Below are 18,258 nucleotides of genomic sequence, written 5' to 3' on the forward strand. Positions count from 1 at the left end.
TCTTGTTTTCGTATTTAAATTGGTTAGATTAACTGGTTATTTATAACAACCAATTGAAACACGAACTACAAACCGATCTCATTCCTATAAAACTCACTCAAGAAACATGCAGTGAGGTTTAAACTGTTTATTTATTTTTTAATGGTGCATTATCAAAATTCCTGTCGTTCCTCCTTCATGTCCGATTCTATAATGGCGAATTAAATTATAGCTCATTTTTGTGGGTGCCTCAAAGAAGAAAAAAAAAACAGCTGTACTATTTGTTTCTTTCTGTTATCAAAATCAGGCATTTTCAGTAGTGTACTAAATATCAATAACTAATATTTTAGTTCAAAAATTGCTTCAGAAAATAATAATCCCGGTTATTTTTAATGTATTGTTTTGAATATTTATCTGTAAGTAATTACCTTACTTACTCGATTTTTGCATCCTAGCAACAAGCTTTCCAAGGTATATCTTGAGGATCTTTTTTGTTTTTGTTTTGAAGAATTTTTGTTTGTTCCCTGAGAGCTTTCTTTGTGGCTCGTTACATCGTGGGTCTCCTAAATACAGAGAGGATTTTGCGGTGTAGTAGTAGTCGCACTTCTTGCGTGATTCATTTTTTGAAATGCAATTAAAGAAGCTTATTTTCCAACGATAATCGATTTTGTTGTTTGTTTTTCAACATAGTGATTGCAAATAATCCTGATTCGCAAATATTAAATAGCGAAGCATGCTAATATATTTGAAACGGCTGAAATCGATTTAAGATTGAACAGTTTCATCTCTCTCTCTCTCTCTCTCGCTCTCTCTCTCTTTGTTTTGTTTTTCCAGCCGAAGGATAAATGCTATATCCTCCGCGAACTGAATAAATGTTTTCATTGAAAAGCAGGGCTAGAGGGAAAAAAATATTAAGAAACGCTATTTTTCAGATTTAATTTTGAGATTATAAGAAATGTAATTAATTAGAAGCACCCATTGCATTCTTCAACGTTAAGAATCAGAGAAAAACTAAATGTAGTCAAGTTTCGAAAAAAAGCCTACTTTAATTATTCAAAAGATGAAAAAAAAACTGTTTAGGTAAGCAGAAACCGTCTTATTGAGAAATTTCTTACGATAGAACACCATAAGATGCAGAGAAACAATTTGATATTTTAATTATACAAGAACTGAGTTTGTACATTTTAAATTGGAATAGTGTTTATTTTTTATATAGTTGTCAACTTTCCTCTTTTGTGTGAGGCTTAGAGAGAGAGAGAGGAAACACATTGGCTATTACTTTGCAGTCGTGTTCTTTCAAGTATGTCAAGATGACTATTAGACCGGTTCCTTTGGATGGATTACAACACTGATTGTTAAAAGTAGGTTCCGGGCCTTCTCACCGTCTTAACAGTTACACCTGGTAAGATCTAAGACAACAATAACAACAAGAAAACAAAAATCTTTATGTGTGTGTGGGGGGGGGGGGGACAAGAACCGTAGCGGAAGAATGAAGTGTGTTTTATCTCTTAGGAGGGTGTCGAATTCCGTAAGTTATTCAGGCCTACTTTTGCTATCAAAACTATCCACAAAGAACAAAAGATATCTCTATAAAAATAGCCTGAAGAACAATAGATTTCTTACGTTATAGAGAAGTGGAACGTTTCCTCTATCGAACAGATCCCTTTCCTCTTCTATTTTCTTTCCGTCTTTGGAAGAACCAATTTTCCAAATTGAAAGGTGTTGTACGCAATTTGTGTTATTGTTTAGTTGCACGTGTTTCCGTGTGTAAGAAACCCTTGAAATTTCATGTTTTTTTTTATTATTTTAAATTAATAATATTCCTTAAACTTCAGTAGTTCAGCTTAATGCTAGAGATAAACCATAATACTAGCATTCGTAATTTGCATTTTATTTTACGCAAAAATAATTATGAATACATTATGAAAATATAATAAGTATCAGAACAATTAAAGAATAATGTAATCATGCGCTTCTCCAAAACATGAAACTCTGCAATTAATATTTTTTTTAATCCATTACCATAGACAATGTTCCGTAGTTCCGCTTTTACTTTAATTATTCATCTTTGGACCTTTTGAAAATATTCTCTTATCGCTTTAAAATCATGATGACTAAATCAGATCAGCTTATATCAGTAAGAATGCTGCCTGATCTAAGTGATGTAAATGGAAAACCGCATCTTTGTATCCACTTGTTAGTGCCCTTCTAACTGTATCAATCTTCTGCCTGTCTTAACAACCTTTACGATATAGGCGACTTTATTCATCTTCACTTACCCTTAAATCCGTGTTGTCTCCATAATTCAGTCGGTATCAGAGATATTCATTTGCAAAGACTCCAAATTCAAATCCCATCTAGGAGGCGAAGAATATTATTTATAAGGCGGTTAGTATCTTGGGGTTTTTGTATTTCAATGATTACAGTCTGTATTTTTATATTTCACAAGGAATATAAATGTGTGATTTTAAGTTTTACGGACACTTCTGCTGATAAACAATCGATACGACTGTTCATCAGCATCATATGTAAAAATAAATAAATAAATAAATAATAATAATAATAATAATAATAATAATAATAATAATAATAATAACTCTCAGAATTACGATGAATTAATATTCAGGGCCTCACATTCAGACAAATATGTTTTGTTAAGTGAAAAATAAGAGTCTAGATTTTAACGGGATGTAACATAAGCTAGTTCTTTTAAGTAATATTTTAAGAAAAATTGCCATTCATTCAGTGACAGCTGTTAGCATGTGTAGACTTCATTACTACAGTCAATAATCCTCAACATTAAATTCAAAGCTTCTGTTCATCGAATTTTAAATCATTACACTGAACTCCTTGTGTCGTTAAATGCTAGGAAAAGATCGTATCGTATTTAATCCTTGATTAAAACAGGTTACAAGTAAAGCTAAAACAGCAGGTGTCTAATTTTAGAAACTATGAGCAAATAAACAACCCTTCACTGTAATCATGCGAATCGTATGTTAGCAGCAGATATTTCCGATTGTGTGCGCATACTGAAATTTAGGTTAGTAAATACTGTATTTATGATATGAACAAACAAGCAGTCTGCTAGAACTCCGCCCTTGTAACTACGTGCACTTCACTTTAACATTTTGATTCATATTAAACTATTTGTTATTGTATTTGTTTCGGAAGCAGGCAATAAACAAAATTATATTATATAAAGCTGAAAATCCAGTTTTATTGGAATAAATTTTTATAGATGACATTTAACGAGGCATTTTGTCTTTCATAACACTTACTCGATCCTCGAAAGATCCTACACGAGAAATTCATAATCGCACAAACAACCTTTTGAGAACAACAGAATTCCCGAGGAACATACGTTTATCTCTTTCTCTCCATCAATTAAACCCTCGGTTATATGGATTGCCTAAAACCCATAAAGAAAACATCCCTCTATGACTGATCCAGCCTATAACCTTTCCAAATTTCTAAAATGTTTCTCCGGTAAGTCATCATCTTGTATTAATCTTTTATTAATTTTTTATTAGTTTCCTTATTTACCAATGTTCCTACAGAATAAGTTCTCTTGTTATTGAAAACTAACTTATCCAAGAAGATCATGGCCATATTAACTCACTGTGTTCATTCAGGATATTTCAAGTATGGAAGTACTATCTACAAACAAAATTCTGTTCTAGCTATGGGAAACCCATTGTCACCAGTACTTGCTAACATCTACCTCGAAGATTTTGAAGAGAAAGCTATCTCCTCCTTTCCTTTAAAACCTACAATTTGGAAAAGATACATAGATGACATTTTTTTTAGTTTGGAGCCAGGACCATGAATATCTTCAAAATTTCCTAGGCCATCTGAATAATCAACATCCAAACATCAAATTTACAGCTGAGTTAGAAGTTAATGGTTCTCTTCCTTTTTTTTTTGGATGTTAAACTGACCCATTCAGCAGAGAAATTGAAGATTTCGATTTACAGAAAACCTACCCACACAAAACCTACTCCACGCTCAGTCTCACCATTATCCCCCACAAAAGTTTGGAATCATTTCGACATTGGACTCGTTTCCTTCTTTATGACGAAGAAAAACTAAACAAAGAACTTAATTTCCTCCGGACTACTTTTCAACAGAATGGCTATTTCCAAAAAAAACTATTAACAAATTTCTGTTTAATCCACTCCCTCGCCATAATGAGGATACAACATGTTGAAGGCAACGTTTCTCTACCTTACATCAGCTCCGTCTCTCCCAAATTAGCCAAGGTTCTTCGGAAGTACAACATACGGTGCTCATCCACGAAATATCAGTATCACCGATATTATATTTTTGCATTTATTCCCGTTAAAGACTCCCCCAATTGTTTGCAGACTTCGCGCGATTACTAAAATTGAACACAATATACTAATGCCTCATTGTCCTCTTAGCGAGGTAATAAAGCGTTAGTGCTTCATGAATAGGACACTTTTCGACGCGTAAAGATTGCGTCACGTTCGCGTTGATAGCCCCGGGTGTGATTCAACATGCATACACCTTTGAGCCCTTCGAAAAGATGTAAAGAGGGCGCAGCGGGTCAATTTTTTTTTTTTTTTTTTTTTGGCTAGATGGTTGAAGCAAGAATGCTTTTCATATTCCCTGTTATCTGTAAAAGAAAATGTATGGATGGTGTAATATAGAGCTATAAGCTCTGATCATGGCAGGAGGGTAACAGCAATAGCCGAGCCTCAGTTAAAACTTCATTGGCTACAGCATTGCCATCCATTACCCTCCCTGGGTACCCATTTTAGTCGGTTCGTACGACATGCATGGGCTACAGTGGAACTATTCTTATACCGGCCACCACACAGGATGCAGGTTAAATTCTTAGCATTGTAGTATTTTTAAATCACTGAGAAGGCGAGGACAGCACCTAGCGGCTGTGATTGGTTATTGTGTCAACCAATCCAATTGAACGTTGTCACTTATCATGATTTGAGTGCTTTCTGTATCCGATGGCTGTATTACAAACAGCTGTTACACATGTTTTCTGGAACTGAAAATTTTAAAGTGGATGTTAGGAGGAAAAAGCAAATTGTTTTTTAGCATATTTTGAGGTTGCAAAGTTATTTAATGGTATATATACATTTTTATTCTAGTCTTCGGAAACAACAGACGGTAAAAAAATATCTATTCCTGAATAAAAATGAATATTCTGTGTATTATAAGACCTTGTTGATCTACAACAAAATACCAGCATATGTGAGATTGATAAGACAGAAGAACCGCTGATGCTAAAAAAAAAAAAAAAAAACCTAATGGATAATGGATGTAGTATTCCCGAAGGTGTGCATAATTCCGATAATGATCAGATGTTATGTATACTGAGTCCTAGTAAACAAAATTAAATTCTTGGAAAACAGAGCAAAATATATGCAAACTAGAGAAATACACATAACATATGCAACAAATGCAACAAATTTTACGAGATGATTTGCTCTCCATCAAACCATATTTATTCCTTCAATACTTTCTCTCTCTTCATAAGTTTTTTATTTAATTATGCCATCATAAATTCACTTATTCATGTTTAGACTTCATAGGATCGTGCTATTTGCTCTACCCAACAACTTATAGGATGCACACATATCACAAATGATAGTTATTAATAATTTGTTTACCATTAATGAAAGTGTTTCTACTCACACTTATTCTTTCCTATTCTTACATGTCCTATAAATGATGATTCACATATTTTCATCTTTGAGTGTTTCAAATATACCAACCAAATATAGCATTCTTCTTCACTATTGTTTTCTAATAAATCCTAAACCAGCAGATTGTTCCCCCACTCTATGCAGAAGTATTCAAAGTTATCCTGCAATTAATTGCATTGGACCAATTAAGATGAGTGCTGATGTGCTATGTACTCTCAAAACTTTCATACATCAATAAAAATGCAATCGCATGGTCATGGGCATCCTCAGAGGGGGGGGGGGACACTTCTCCCGGGATCGAGTAAAAACTATTCCACAAATTATAATCGTAAAAGTGATTGAGATTTGAAATCTTACACCCTCTACTCTGGGACGCTTTGTCTGTCTTAAAATTTTATTATGGGTTGGCCTATTTTGGCCCATGGTGGGATAGCCATAGAACACGTGTTTTATTGCAGCAATAAAACACGTGTTCCTGTTTTTGGTTCATCTCTTTCTGATTTGTGAAAAAAAACGTTGATTGCTGTAATGAACAGTGACAGTTCGTTTGCCCTCTGTGTCTAGTGAGTCACTGAGTGAAAGTGTGAAATGAAATTGTGAAACAAATATAGTGAAACAAATTTAAACTGAAAAATACATTCTTAAAAGGTAAGTGTATGCAATTTAATATTATTTTACTTGTTAGTTTTATGATTTTTTTGATTTTAAACTGAAATAATTTAATTTATATATATACAGGGTGTTCGGGATAAATTTGACATATTTATAATTAATTATATTTTTCCGTAAGTTACATGTATTAACACACACTTCTCTTCATTTAAAAGTTTGGACCCTTCTTCATTCATATACAAGATGTCAGAAAGGATGGATAGCTGGAACCCACCTGAATCATGGAAGAGAATAACTTGTATCATGATGATTCGTGCCCGCCATCAAAATAAGGATATTACGACTGCTGCCCAATGCTCCCTGAATACAGTAAAAACAATCAGGCATGAACTAGAGACTTGCAATGGTGACTACGAGGATGTAGCAAGAAGAAAGATCCCTGGCAGACGATCTGATTGCGTTCGTACAGCAGAATTCCTCGCAAATCTGCAGGAACAGGTGTTGAAGAACCCTGGCATTGGAATTCGGGCTTTGTTCGTGGAGTTGCTAACTGTAGTCAAGCCCTGGATAACAAGGGTAGCCAATGGTAGGCCGTATGTATGGCAGCAGGATTCGGCCCCTTGCCACACCTCTGGGAAAAGTCAAAAATGGTTGTCTGAAAATTTCTACGACTTCACCAGTCCAAATGTTTGGCCTCCAAACTCCCCAGACCTTAACCCCATGGATTATTTTGTATGGGGCGCAGTTGAAAAAGACACCAATCGCACTTCCAGTAATACAAAAGCCCAGTTAATGGATAAAATTAAAACAGTTTTTGCGGCCCTTCCCAGGGAGACTGTAGCATCAGCTTGTTCGAGGTTCCGAAGCAGAATTGAAGCTGTGATCGATGCTAATGGTGGTTATTTTGAGTAAATCTTATTGATAGTATTGTAATTAACTCTGCCTGTAATGTTTTTTTGTCAATTCATTAAATTTAATAGATACAAAGAAGATTTTCTTTTTCCTTACGAAACTGTCAAATTTATCCCGAACACCCTGTATATATGTATATGTATATATATATATGTATGTATATACATATATATATATATATATATATATATATATATACATATATATATACATATATATATATATATGTATGTATATATACATACATATATATATACATATATATATATATATATATATGTATGTATATATATACATATATATATATATATATATATATACATATATATACATATATATATATATATATATATATATATATGTGTATATATATACATATATATATATATGTATATATATGTGTATATACATACATATATATATATATATGTATATATATACATATATATATACATATATATATATATGTATATATATACATATATATATATATATATATATATATATATATATGTATATATATATATGTATATATGTATGTATATACATATGTATATATATGTATATATATATATATATATATGTTTATATATATACAGTATATGTATATACATATGTATATATGTATATATATGTATATACATACATATATATATATATATATATATACACACATATATATATACATATATATGTATATATATATATGTATGTATATATATATATATATATATATATATATATATATATATATATTTATATATATATATATATATATATATATATATATATAAATATATATATATATATATAAATATATATATATATATATATTTATATATATATATATATATATATATATATATATATATATATATATATATATATATATATATATGGGAATAAATTTTTAACTTGGGTATATTGTATATTAGGATAACCAAGCAATTTTATATGCTTGGTCATTTTAGCTCCTAATCCCAAGTATGCAAACAATTAAGTTTGCGCCTGAAACAAAGTTCAAGTCTAAAGATGGTACAACACCAGGGCAACTCATTGTAAAGGTGGTTAAAGCTTTGATCACTATTCTTAGTATTTTCCCATAATGTAAAGCACATCTCACTAGAAGATGTATACTGCAATGCATTATGGGTGGGGTCACTACCCATAATGCTACTCACTGAGGAGACCTCAAAAAAGGTCGAAACCGGTCTGGGTAGTGACCCCACCCATAATGCATTGCAGTATACATCTTCTAGTGAGATGTGCTTTACATTATGGGAAAATACTAAGAATAGTGATCAAAGCTTTAACCACCTTTACAATGAGTTGCCCTGGTGTTGTACCATCTTTAGACTTGAACTTTGTTTCAGGCGCAAACTTAATTGTTTGCATACTTGGGATTAGGAGCTAAAATGACCAAGCATATAAAATTGCTTGGTTATCCTAATATATATATATATATATATATATAAACCTATTCATGAAAACTACAGTTGCTCGCTAAATTAAGCCAGAAGAGTAAAGTGACTTTTCACCAACATATCATATGATGACTTTTCATCATTTCGTCACGTTTTGTTTTTTCTTTTGTTTTCACTTTTGTTTTCTGACTAAGCAGTTTAATATGAGTCTCAGAACAGGGAAGATTCCACAGGAATGTATGGTAATTCCATTGCACAAGGGTGATGCAATGACCGACGTATGCAACTATCGACCAGTTAGTATCTCAGGAGTGGTGGTGAAGATTTTGAAAAAATTGGTTAGGGCTTGCATTCAGAAATGGGTTGACAGTGAATCTCTACTTTGCAATGAACAGCATGGGTTTACTAATGGATGATCATGCTTTAGCTTTAGCAACTTGCTCGCAGTCTATAACAATGTCACCATTGAACTAGACAAGGGGGAATGGATACATCATGATACTTTTGGATTTTACTAAGGATTTTGACAGAATACATCATGGTAAGCTGTTGCATAAATTGGAGTATATGGGTTTGGGTTATAGAATATTAGCGTGGATAAGAGAATGACTGACTGACAGATATCAAAAAGTGGTATATGGGGGGGGGGAGTATATGACTGCAAGATTTAAGATAACCATTGGTGTATCAGAAGGATGAGCGCTTGGTCCACTGTTGTTCAATGATATTGGGAAGGAGTTGGCAGGCAACATACAGCTATTTTCTGATGGCGAAAAGATATGCAGGATAATGAAATGCTGCTGATATGCATTACTTGCAGAATGATTTGAATAGGCTGGAATTGTGAGTATGGGAAATGGATGTTAGTGTCCTTCTAACTGTATCAGTCTTCTGCTCTCAGTAAATGTAAAGTCATTCACTTTAGCCTGATTAAATATCATTGTCGTATTATATTGGTGGGATTATGCTAGAAGAAGCTGATGAGGCTAGGGATATTGGAGAGTGCTAGTAGATAGCAAGTTGAAGTTCAGGGCCATGTAGTAAAGATTGCAAATACAACTCAAAAGATAATTGCAATGCTGAAATGAACTTTAACATGTAAAGATAATGATGTCATTTTGCCTCTTTACAAGGCCTTGATAAGACCTCCCTTGCACTATTGTGCACAGGTCTGGTCGCCTGGTTTCCATTGTGATTCTGATATAGTGGAAACAATGCAAATGAGAGTGTTAAAAATGATATCAGGATTATGGAATACTGATTATGAAGACAGATTGAGAATTTGTAGACTGCAGACGCTAGCAAACAGGAAAAAGAGGGTGATATGATTGAGACTTACAAACTTCTAAAACGGTCATATAGCATTTCAATTGATGGAATTTTTCAATTTATGGAGGGTGGGGAAAGGACAAAAGGCATCCTTGGAAGATAAGAATGAATGCCGCTAAGAAGGGGGTGGGGGCAAGATTTTTCTCTTATACGGTGGTGCGTAATTGGAATGGATTTCTATTGGATGTTGTGAGTGCAAGCAGTGTGAATGAATTCAAGAATAAGTATGAGTAGTGCGTTTAGTATGTGGCCTCTCTCGATGAATTCCTTACTCCCTGGAGGTCTCTCTTATAATAATAATAATAATAATAATAATAATAATAATAATAATAATAATAATAATAATCTTGGATGTCTTGGATGAGATGAGATGTATTTTCTCAGCTTTCATCCTCGAAGCTTATTTGTGAGATTATCTGAGGATAACACCAGTTATTATTTATTGATTTATTTGCTGTATTGGGAAGCTATGAAATAGCTTCATAATAATAATAATAATAATAATAATAATAATAATAATAATAATAATAATAATAATAATAATATATAATTCCTTTGGGTAGAGGGGAAGATTATAGTCTTATAAGGTCAGGGAAACGAGGGCATCAAAATTATATTACGTAACAGAAATTTATTTCTCGTTTTTCAAATATAAAAGAAAACTTTTTCATGTTTGTTTTTCTAATGTATTTGGAGAAAATATAAATCGGTGTGAAAGTAATAACTATATAATATACGAAAGGATATATTTTCAATTCTGTTTCTTTAATTGTTCATTGACAACAACATTGATTAAAGGTTAATCTGTAATGGTTTTTAAGCCTACATTTCCAGTTCTTTATCCTGTTAACAGCTCTTGCATTAGATAATAGTCTGATGATCTTAGTCCAAAACAGTTCACTTTAATATTAAATAAACCGGAATATAAGATGAATAAATAAATAAATTTACAAATAAATAACAAAAAAAAAACACTTGTTGCATATGATATGCATTCTTGAAAATTGTTAAACATAGGGACATATTCACATTAGCGAAATAGTCACATGAAAGAATAAAATAGTGATATACTGTATTCCATATGAGATCCTATTTTATGGCTGCAAGCATCTTTGACCTTAAGACTATAGAGTAATATAATCATTTCAGTTGACTTTTTTCTTAATGTTTAATGCAGAACTTTAACTATAGGAACGTAAACTAGAAAGAGGAAGTAGTACATGAGACGGGAAGGGGAAAGAAATTTTCTTACAGCATGTAAGAGAGGGCACTTCCATATCAAGCTTTTTGAATCTGATAATAATCTTTACTTGGAGCGAGCAACCATAGAGATTCGTGACATAAGAGGTTGTCAGGCATATGAAAGTTTCGTCTAGGAAAGGATGCATATAGAAACACATACAGGAAATTATGATATGACAAGATGATAGCTTAAAGCGTTATTACATACATTTCAAGAGTAATTAAAAGAGTAAATCAAGAAGCTGGTATGGTGTATCTCGTACATGGGAAAGGATGGTGAATAGAGCAGCATTGTACAGAGCATACACTAGAAAAGACTATGGTAAGGAAAGCAAAATCAGATTATGAGGGAAACTAATTTCCTCTGAGTTTCCTGGAAGACAAATCCAAGTTTCTGGAAACCACTGCCAGGACTTGATGAAACCGAATCACTCACCTTCGGCTGAGGTCCTTATAAAGGTTCTTCGGTCCCATATGAGATTCGAGTAGCAGTGGTTGTGCGATGTCCTTTCTAAACAAAGGGTATCGCTTTTTTTTGTTTGTTTGTTTTGTTTTGTTTATCGATAAGATAGCTAGTTTTTATCTTTCGTCATCTCCTTCATCTTAAATAGTATTTATTGTATACAGTATAGATTTTATTGTATTGTTTAATGGAGAATTTGCTGAGTTGTAGGAGAAGTCAACAATCTGAGGAAAATCCGGAAGATAAAACTTCTGACGTGCACCCAAGTGCGCCTAACTCTAAAATCCGTGGGAAACAGACGCAGAAAAATTTACTAATAAGCGACGAATCGAACCCTAAGTTACGAGTATCTTTGGTTTTGGAAGTTATCACAATGCTACATAGAAACCAATATTATTACATTGTAATAGTACATGAATTTATCATTTTATTATTAAATAAAATATAATATAATCTTTATTTTATATTTATAGTCAGGATATCGAATTAACTTCAAGCGTTTTGGGGATATTTGTACTACATAAGAGAGAGATTATAAATGTAAACGCTAAAGTCTTTACGCATGGAATGACATTTATCAAGTGTAGCCCTTTGCGCTAAAGAATGTAATCTAAAATCCAGAAGCTAATTTATTTATGAATAACTCCTAAGTCTCACAGTGGTGTGATAAATGACTGGGAAAATAAATTGCATTTATTTATTTAAAAAAATAATCTTGTAATTTTCAATTTAAACTGATTTTGGGACTTGATTTAATCTCTTTTGAATTCATTTAATATGAAATGCCATAAATGTCAACCTGAACGACATTCTAAAATGCATGTATAAGCTTCCTGATCTCAATTTCAATTTATTTCCCTATTTTGTCAGTTCTTTTCAGGGTTAAAAGTAATGTTGTTGTTGTTGTTCATATCTGCGCAGAAGCAACTTTACGTTCTTTCTTCCTTTTACAGTTACAGGAAAGCAGCAAAAGGAAAAATACTTTTTTGGCCGATGGTACTTTGCTCGGTTTAATTAATGAAATGAAAAAAAGAAAAGTGTATTCTAAACCTGAAAGTATTCTAATGAAAAGGAAATAAATCATCTTAACATGCAATACTAATCTTTAACGCTTCAGCTGTGGAATAGATTTAAGAAAATGCGTTTACTATGTCGCGAGTGAGAGACTGGGCGTGAAAAAAAGTAAACGAGGAAGTACTAAAGCAAACTTACTTCTGGTCTGTGGTTTACAAGCTTGAGAAATGCGAAAAATGGGTCACTTAAAATTACTTTTGGAAGAACAGACATTAAAGAGGGAGTAAAAAAAAATAGTAATAATTTTTAATTTCGATTTTTTTCTCATTTCATTTTATTCTGGAATTTGCTTTCTTACAAACTAATTCCAGAAGTAACTTTTTGTTGATTTATAAATCAACAAAAGTTCTTATTGAATCAAAAGGTTTCATACAATAAGAAGGTCGTCAAAGAAAGTTTTCTTGTTCATCTATTATCTTCACATTACAAGTCCAAACAGAGATAAATATGATTATTAGAAATGAGTTTCAAATTCATATTTTAATTCGAAGTCTAATTGATTAGAGTTATATGCACAGATATGATTTTATTATATTTATAGATTTTATCTGTTTCTTAATTATAATATATCGTACTATTTTCCGATTGCATCAAGTTCATGTCAACATTTCACTGTATTCGAATCACTCAGTTTTCACTGTGTACATACTGTAGACTGGCAGGGATTTAAATTTCCATATCGAAACGCATCATGAAACACATCATAAATATAACGTTTATCTGTAGATAAAAGCGATAAAATTCAAGATAAAATATATAACCAGTATTAGTTCTTTTATGGTTTTAGCCAAAGAACAGCATTTCTTGTTCTGGTTGGCCAGATCACTCATTTAAATCAAAAACTATGACAGTCTCTCACGGGAAGGCTCTCTCTCTCTCTCTCTCTCTCACACACACACACACACACACACACACACACACACACACACACACACACACACACACACACACACACACACACACACACACACACACACACACACACACACACACACACACACACACACACACACACACACACACACACACACACACACACAAATTGAGAAATTAGTTTGACTGTCATTGTTATTCAGCAATCGTTTATTCAAAAATTATATACAAATTTTTATTATTATCCTTTATATATATTTATTTTGAATTTCGTATAAAGAATCCCTAGCATGAGAAGTTGCAGTTTTGGATCTGTAGTGATTAAGAAATTTCTTCAACTTAATTCCAAATAGCACTTAGTTTCAATTTTTCTTTAGATTTTAGGTTTCAGTATGCAATTATGTCTCATGACAGTCTTCATAATCATTTCACTAATTTTTATAATTATAACTGTTGGGTAATTTGTATATTTACACAGATGTTATCTGCAGTAAATGAACTATTTAATTTCCAAAGAAGGTTTATAACATTTTTGTGAGGAGACTATTTTCCTTTGTTTTAAAATTTTAGCAGAAGAAGGAAAAACACGCTCACCGCCGTACGAGACCAGCTAACTCACCTTTATTTGAAAAGGCCTATAAAAGTTCTTCCCGGGACTTGAGGCTTTCCAACCAAAGGATGCTGTTGTCATTACGATGGTACTATGGAAACTCAATTCTCTAAGTTAAGACGATTAGCATGGTTAGGACTTCCTGTAATGAGTTCTGGTTTTCCATGAAAAGTATTCACTTATAATACTAAAATATTCCGTACTGTTTTGTATGTTCAGTTCTGTATTTTCAAATCTAAATTATAAATTGTTATAAATTGGCGTAAAATATACTCGAATATTAATTATTATTATTATTATTATTATTATTATTATTAATATTAAAATTAATCTCCAAAATAGAAAGCATATCACACGTATCGGGCCAAACCGAAGTGGAAAGCTACCAGTAACCTGTGGAGTGCCACAGGGAGCTGTCTCTCCCCAACTCTATTCAACATTTACACGCACGATATTAATCAGCTACCTCTCAAAGGTAGTTCCCACACGCCTAAAAACACTAATATACAAAGCACTGTGTCAAAATATACTATGATACGCTATAACAACGATTGCTTTCGGTGCACCCTACAAACTAAATAGATTAATGTCGTTACAGTACAAAATGATAAAACTGATCTTTTGGGAACAAAGAGACAATAACGACATTATATACACTGCAATGTCAGAATACAAAATACTGACAGCAAAACATTTATGTCACTATGCAGCTTTGCTAAAACATTATTTCGATGCCAACTACAGGACAGTCAGAAACACATATCGCATAACAAGACCTCAGACAACTAACTATATCACATATAAATACAATAATCACTACGGAAAGGCCACGCGAAATTTCTACATCCCAGACATGATAAACAAATTACCTTTTGAATACAGAAACCGTACAAACTACAATAGCCTGAAAAGAGCTCTAAGGACATACTATGAACAAGAAACACGCACCCAAAATACCATACAAACTTAATGAAACACAATATAGTTCAGTGATGCATCAATACATTCCAAGTTATTGCATGTATGTGTGTGTGGGGGGGGGGGATGCGTGCGCGCGAATTTCTCAGTCATAGATTTCGTAGCTTCCCAACACAGCAAACAAACCAATAAATAATAACCAACTGGTGTCATCCTCAGATAAGCTTACATATAAGCTTCAAGGATGAAAACTGAGAAATTACTTCTCATCCAAGATAAAAAAAAAGAAAAAAGAAAAGAATGTATCATATGTAACCAAATGCATGTAATGCACTTATCACATGTAAAACCAATGTATCTAATGTAATCAAATGAATGTAATCAAATATATGTAATAACTGTAATAAATATAAGTAATGTAATAACAAATGTAAATAATGAGTTTATACTGTATGTTTGTGAGAATTAGGAAATATAATATTTTGATTGCATATGTGTAAATACTGTTAATCACACCCAACTTTGAAAAAAAAATAGTAAACTACAACATGTAATATTATACAACTTATGTAACTCTGAACAATATAATTGTAAATTATTACTGTTATTGTTATTAAAAGAAATTAGTAGTAGTAGTAGTAGTAAGAAGAGAATTCTGTAAATTAGAGTACAGTATTTAGAGTATTGTTTGGAATTTTAATGTTGAGAGACCCTGAAAACGTAAGATATTTGGAGTAATCAGAAATAATTAACAATTATATGTTATATTTCACAGAAACCTATAAAATTTTGACATGATATATGTATATATATACACTTTAAAATAATTTTATATTTTATTTATATATAATTAATTTCATTACTTTTAAAAATGCTTTCTTCATTCACTTGTTAGATGCGTTACGCAAAATATGTAAGCTTACGAATATACGCAAATTATTTCTGAAACACTCTGGATATACAGATTTTACTCCAGTTTGGTGTTTGTAATCCTTACGGTATACTTTCTCGAAGCATTCCAATTTTTGTTGCTATCAGGTCACTACAGGACACAAAAGGGATAACAGGTGTTGAAATGATTAGTGCAATAACTCCTCTTTGGCTAAAAGGAATATAATCAACTTTGGGATTTAGGATGCATACAACAAGCAGTCCATGTAATTCAGTTTTACTTTCAAACTGATGCGCATTTTATCCACAAAATAATTACAACAGATAATTCTATATTTTTTGAATGGAATTTAATGAAATGGTATTTAAGATTTATATTAAAATTTAGGGAATTTATTTCAGCTGAATCTGTATTGGCAAAATTAGGCCAAACAAAATTATATGCAAAAACGTATTATATTATTCAATACACTGCGTTATAATTTTTGATACTCTTCGGATTTTTACAAAAATACCACCAACTGATCTCGGCCTTATGAAGAAGATAAGTAATCTTGTCATAGATATCATGATGGTGATCGCAAAAAGAACGGAAATATTGATAAACCGAAATTTAAATCCGAACAGTATAATGCAGTTTTATACAAAGTTATGAGGTGTTAACTTTAACGTCAATGTGATGCAGTGGATATCCTACTCGGCAGTGGTTTCTATTGTTAAACTAGGCCTCTTGTCAAGACCACTAGGAGATTTTTTTCTTCCCCTATTATATTTCCAGACATAATAGTCTTTCTTCTTCTTTTGGTTACTATAACCAAAAAAAGAAGAAAAATTATTATTGTACCAGTTTAATTTTTTAAAAATCTGATAGAAACTCTAGATCCACTTCTAATAAATGATGTCTCCGTACAAAAATCTGAACTTCCCTTTTTTATGACTGTATATGTTTGTTTCCTTCTTGTTTTTTTTATAGTCATTAATCTTAATGGCTTGCTTTGATATTTCACCAGAAATACGTCTGTGCCAAGTGATGAACATAATTGTTCACCGTACAATTAGTAGACTGATGGAAGCCTGATGCGGCTTGAAAAAGCTCCTTTTTCAAGCCGCATGATTTCTGCATTATGTAAAAAATACAAAAATAAATAAATTCAGTAAATAAAATAAATCTCTTAGCCCATTCACCATAATAAGATTTCATATAAGGTTTACAACTTTTAGTGGTTGGTCTCGCGCCTCCCCCTCCCCTGGGAAGGAGAGTCCCTTTATAAGGCGCGCAAAATAATCGTCAATATTATTCATTTTCGAGCACAATTTTCGCATTTGATCGATATTCCATCCACTAATTTCAATATAATATAGCATTACAGACACTTGCAATGTTCGTATTATACATGCTAAGAAAACCATGGGTGAATATTGTTATATTGAAAAATGTAAGGGGCCAAGATTTTTTTTAACAAAAAAAAAAAAGGGGGCGTCTCTTTAAAAAATTTTAAAACCATCGCGCTACGTTCTCACTTTTATTTCTATTTCTAAATTTAATTTAAATAGCAAATTACTTAAATAAAATTGATTAAGGGTCGAAAGAATTTATAAATGATTTTAACTACGAAAACAAGATAAACATATTTCTGAGGATCCTTCAGCAAAAGTTTGGTTTTTCTTTGCACATAACCAACTAAATACTTCAAACTGAATTGCAAAATCTGTCAGTATCAAAACTGGCTTACATTTTGAAAGATTTAGAACTAAAATTAGTGGTCTGAAAAAAATGTATGCCTTATTACTTATATGTTATAATATACATGAATATATTATACTTGAGTATCTTTAGATCGGTAGACGAACTTTGAAGAAGTGCAACTTTTTTAAATGAATTCTTCAGAAAATTACATTCCGCTCAGAAGTTAAGCACATTCTTCTTTTCAATTATTACAAAGTGCAATTATGAAATGAAGTGGGTACATTTTTAAAGAATGTCTCTAAAAAGTATTTTTTTAAAACAATAAGGACGTTATTCTGAAAAATTAATGAATGACTAAAATGAATATATTCACGTCAAATATAAAAAAGTAATTATTTCAGTTTATTAATACTAAAAATAAAACAATAGATCCCTCTATAAATCTGATAGGAATAAATTTTGTTGTTTAAATATTTCGTGTTTGTCCACATTTTTTTTTTCTTTATGTCTACAATCGTTAAAACTAAAACCCTATTGTGATTTCTTGGTCTCTATGA

The 18,258-nt window shown here is 31.9% G+C and overlaps 1 protein-coding gene across 2 annotated transcripts in view; it reads left to right on the forward strand.

Annotated features, from left to right (window-relative positions):
- The first annotated feature begins 1,004 nt into the window (after positions 1–1,004).
- LOC150103434 (lon protease homolog 2, peroxisomal-like) overlaps positions 1,005–18,258 on the forward strand; it is a 641,828-nt gene continuing 624,574 nt past the window's right edge. Inside the window, exon 1 of one of the 2 annotated variants that reach the window (XM_090397545.1) lies at positions 1,005–1,059. In XM_090397545.1, the coding sequence (XP_090253671.1) occupies positions 1,040–1,059 (20 nt within the window). In that variant the 5' untranslated portion in view covers positions 1,005–1,039. Of the gene's footprint in view, positions 1,060–3,256; positions 3,466–18,258 lie in introns of those variants that run through there. The other variant, XM_090397547.1, reaches the window with a different exon arrangement.

This window comes from Typopeltis vanoorti, chromosome 9 (assembly GCF_054136105.1).
Source record: "Typopeltis vanoorti isolate ZY-2024b chromosome 9, IOZ_Tvanoo_1.0, whole genome shotgun sequence".
NCBI classification, from domain to species: domain Eukaryota; kingdom Metazoa; phylum Arthropoda; class Arachnida; order Uropygi; family Thelyphonidae; genus Typopeltis; species Typopeltis vanoorti.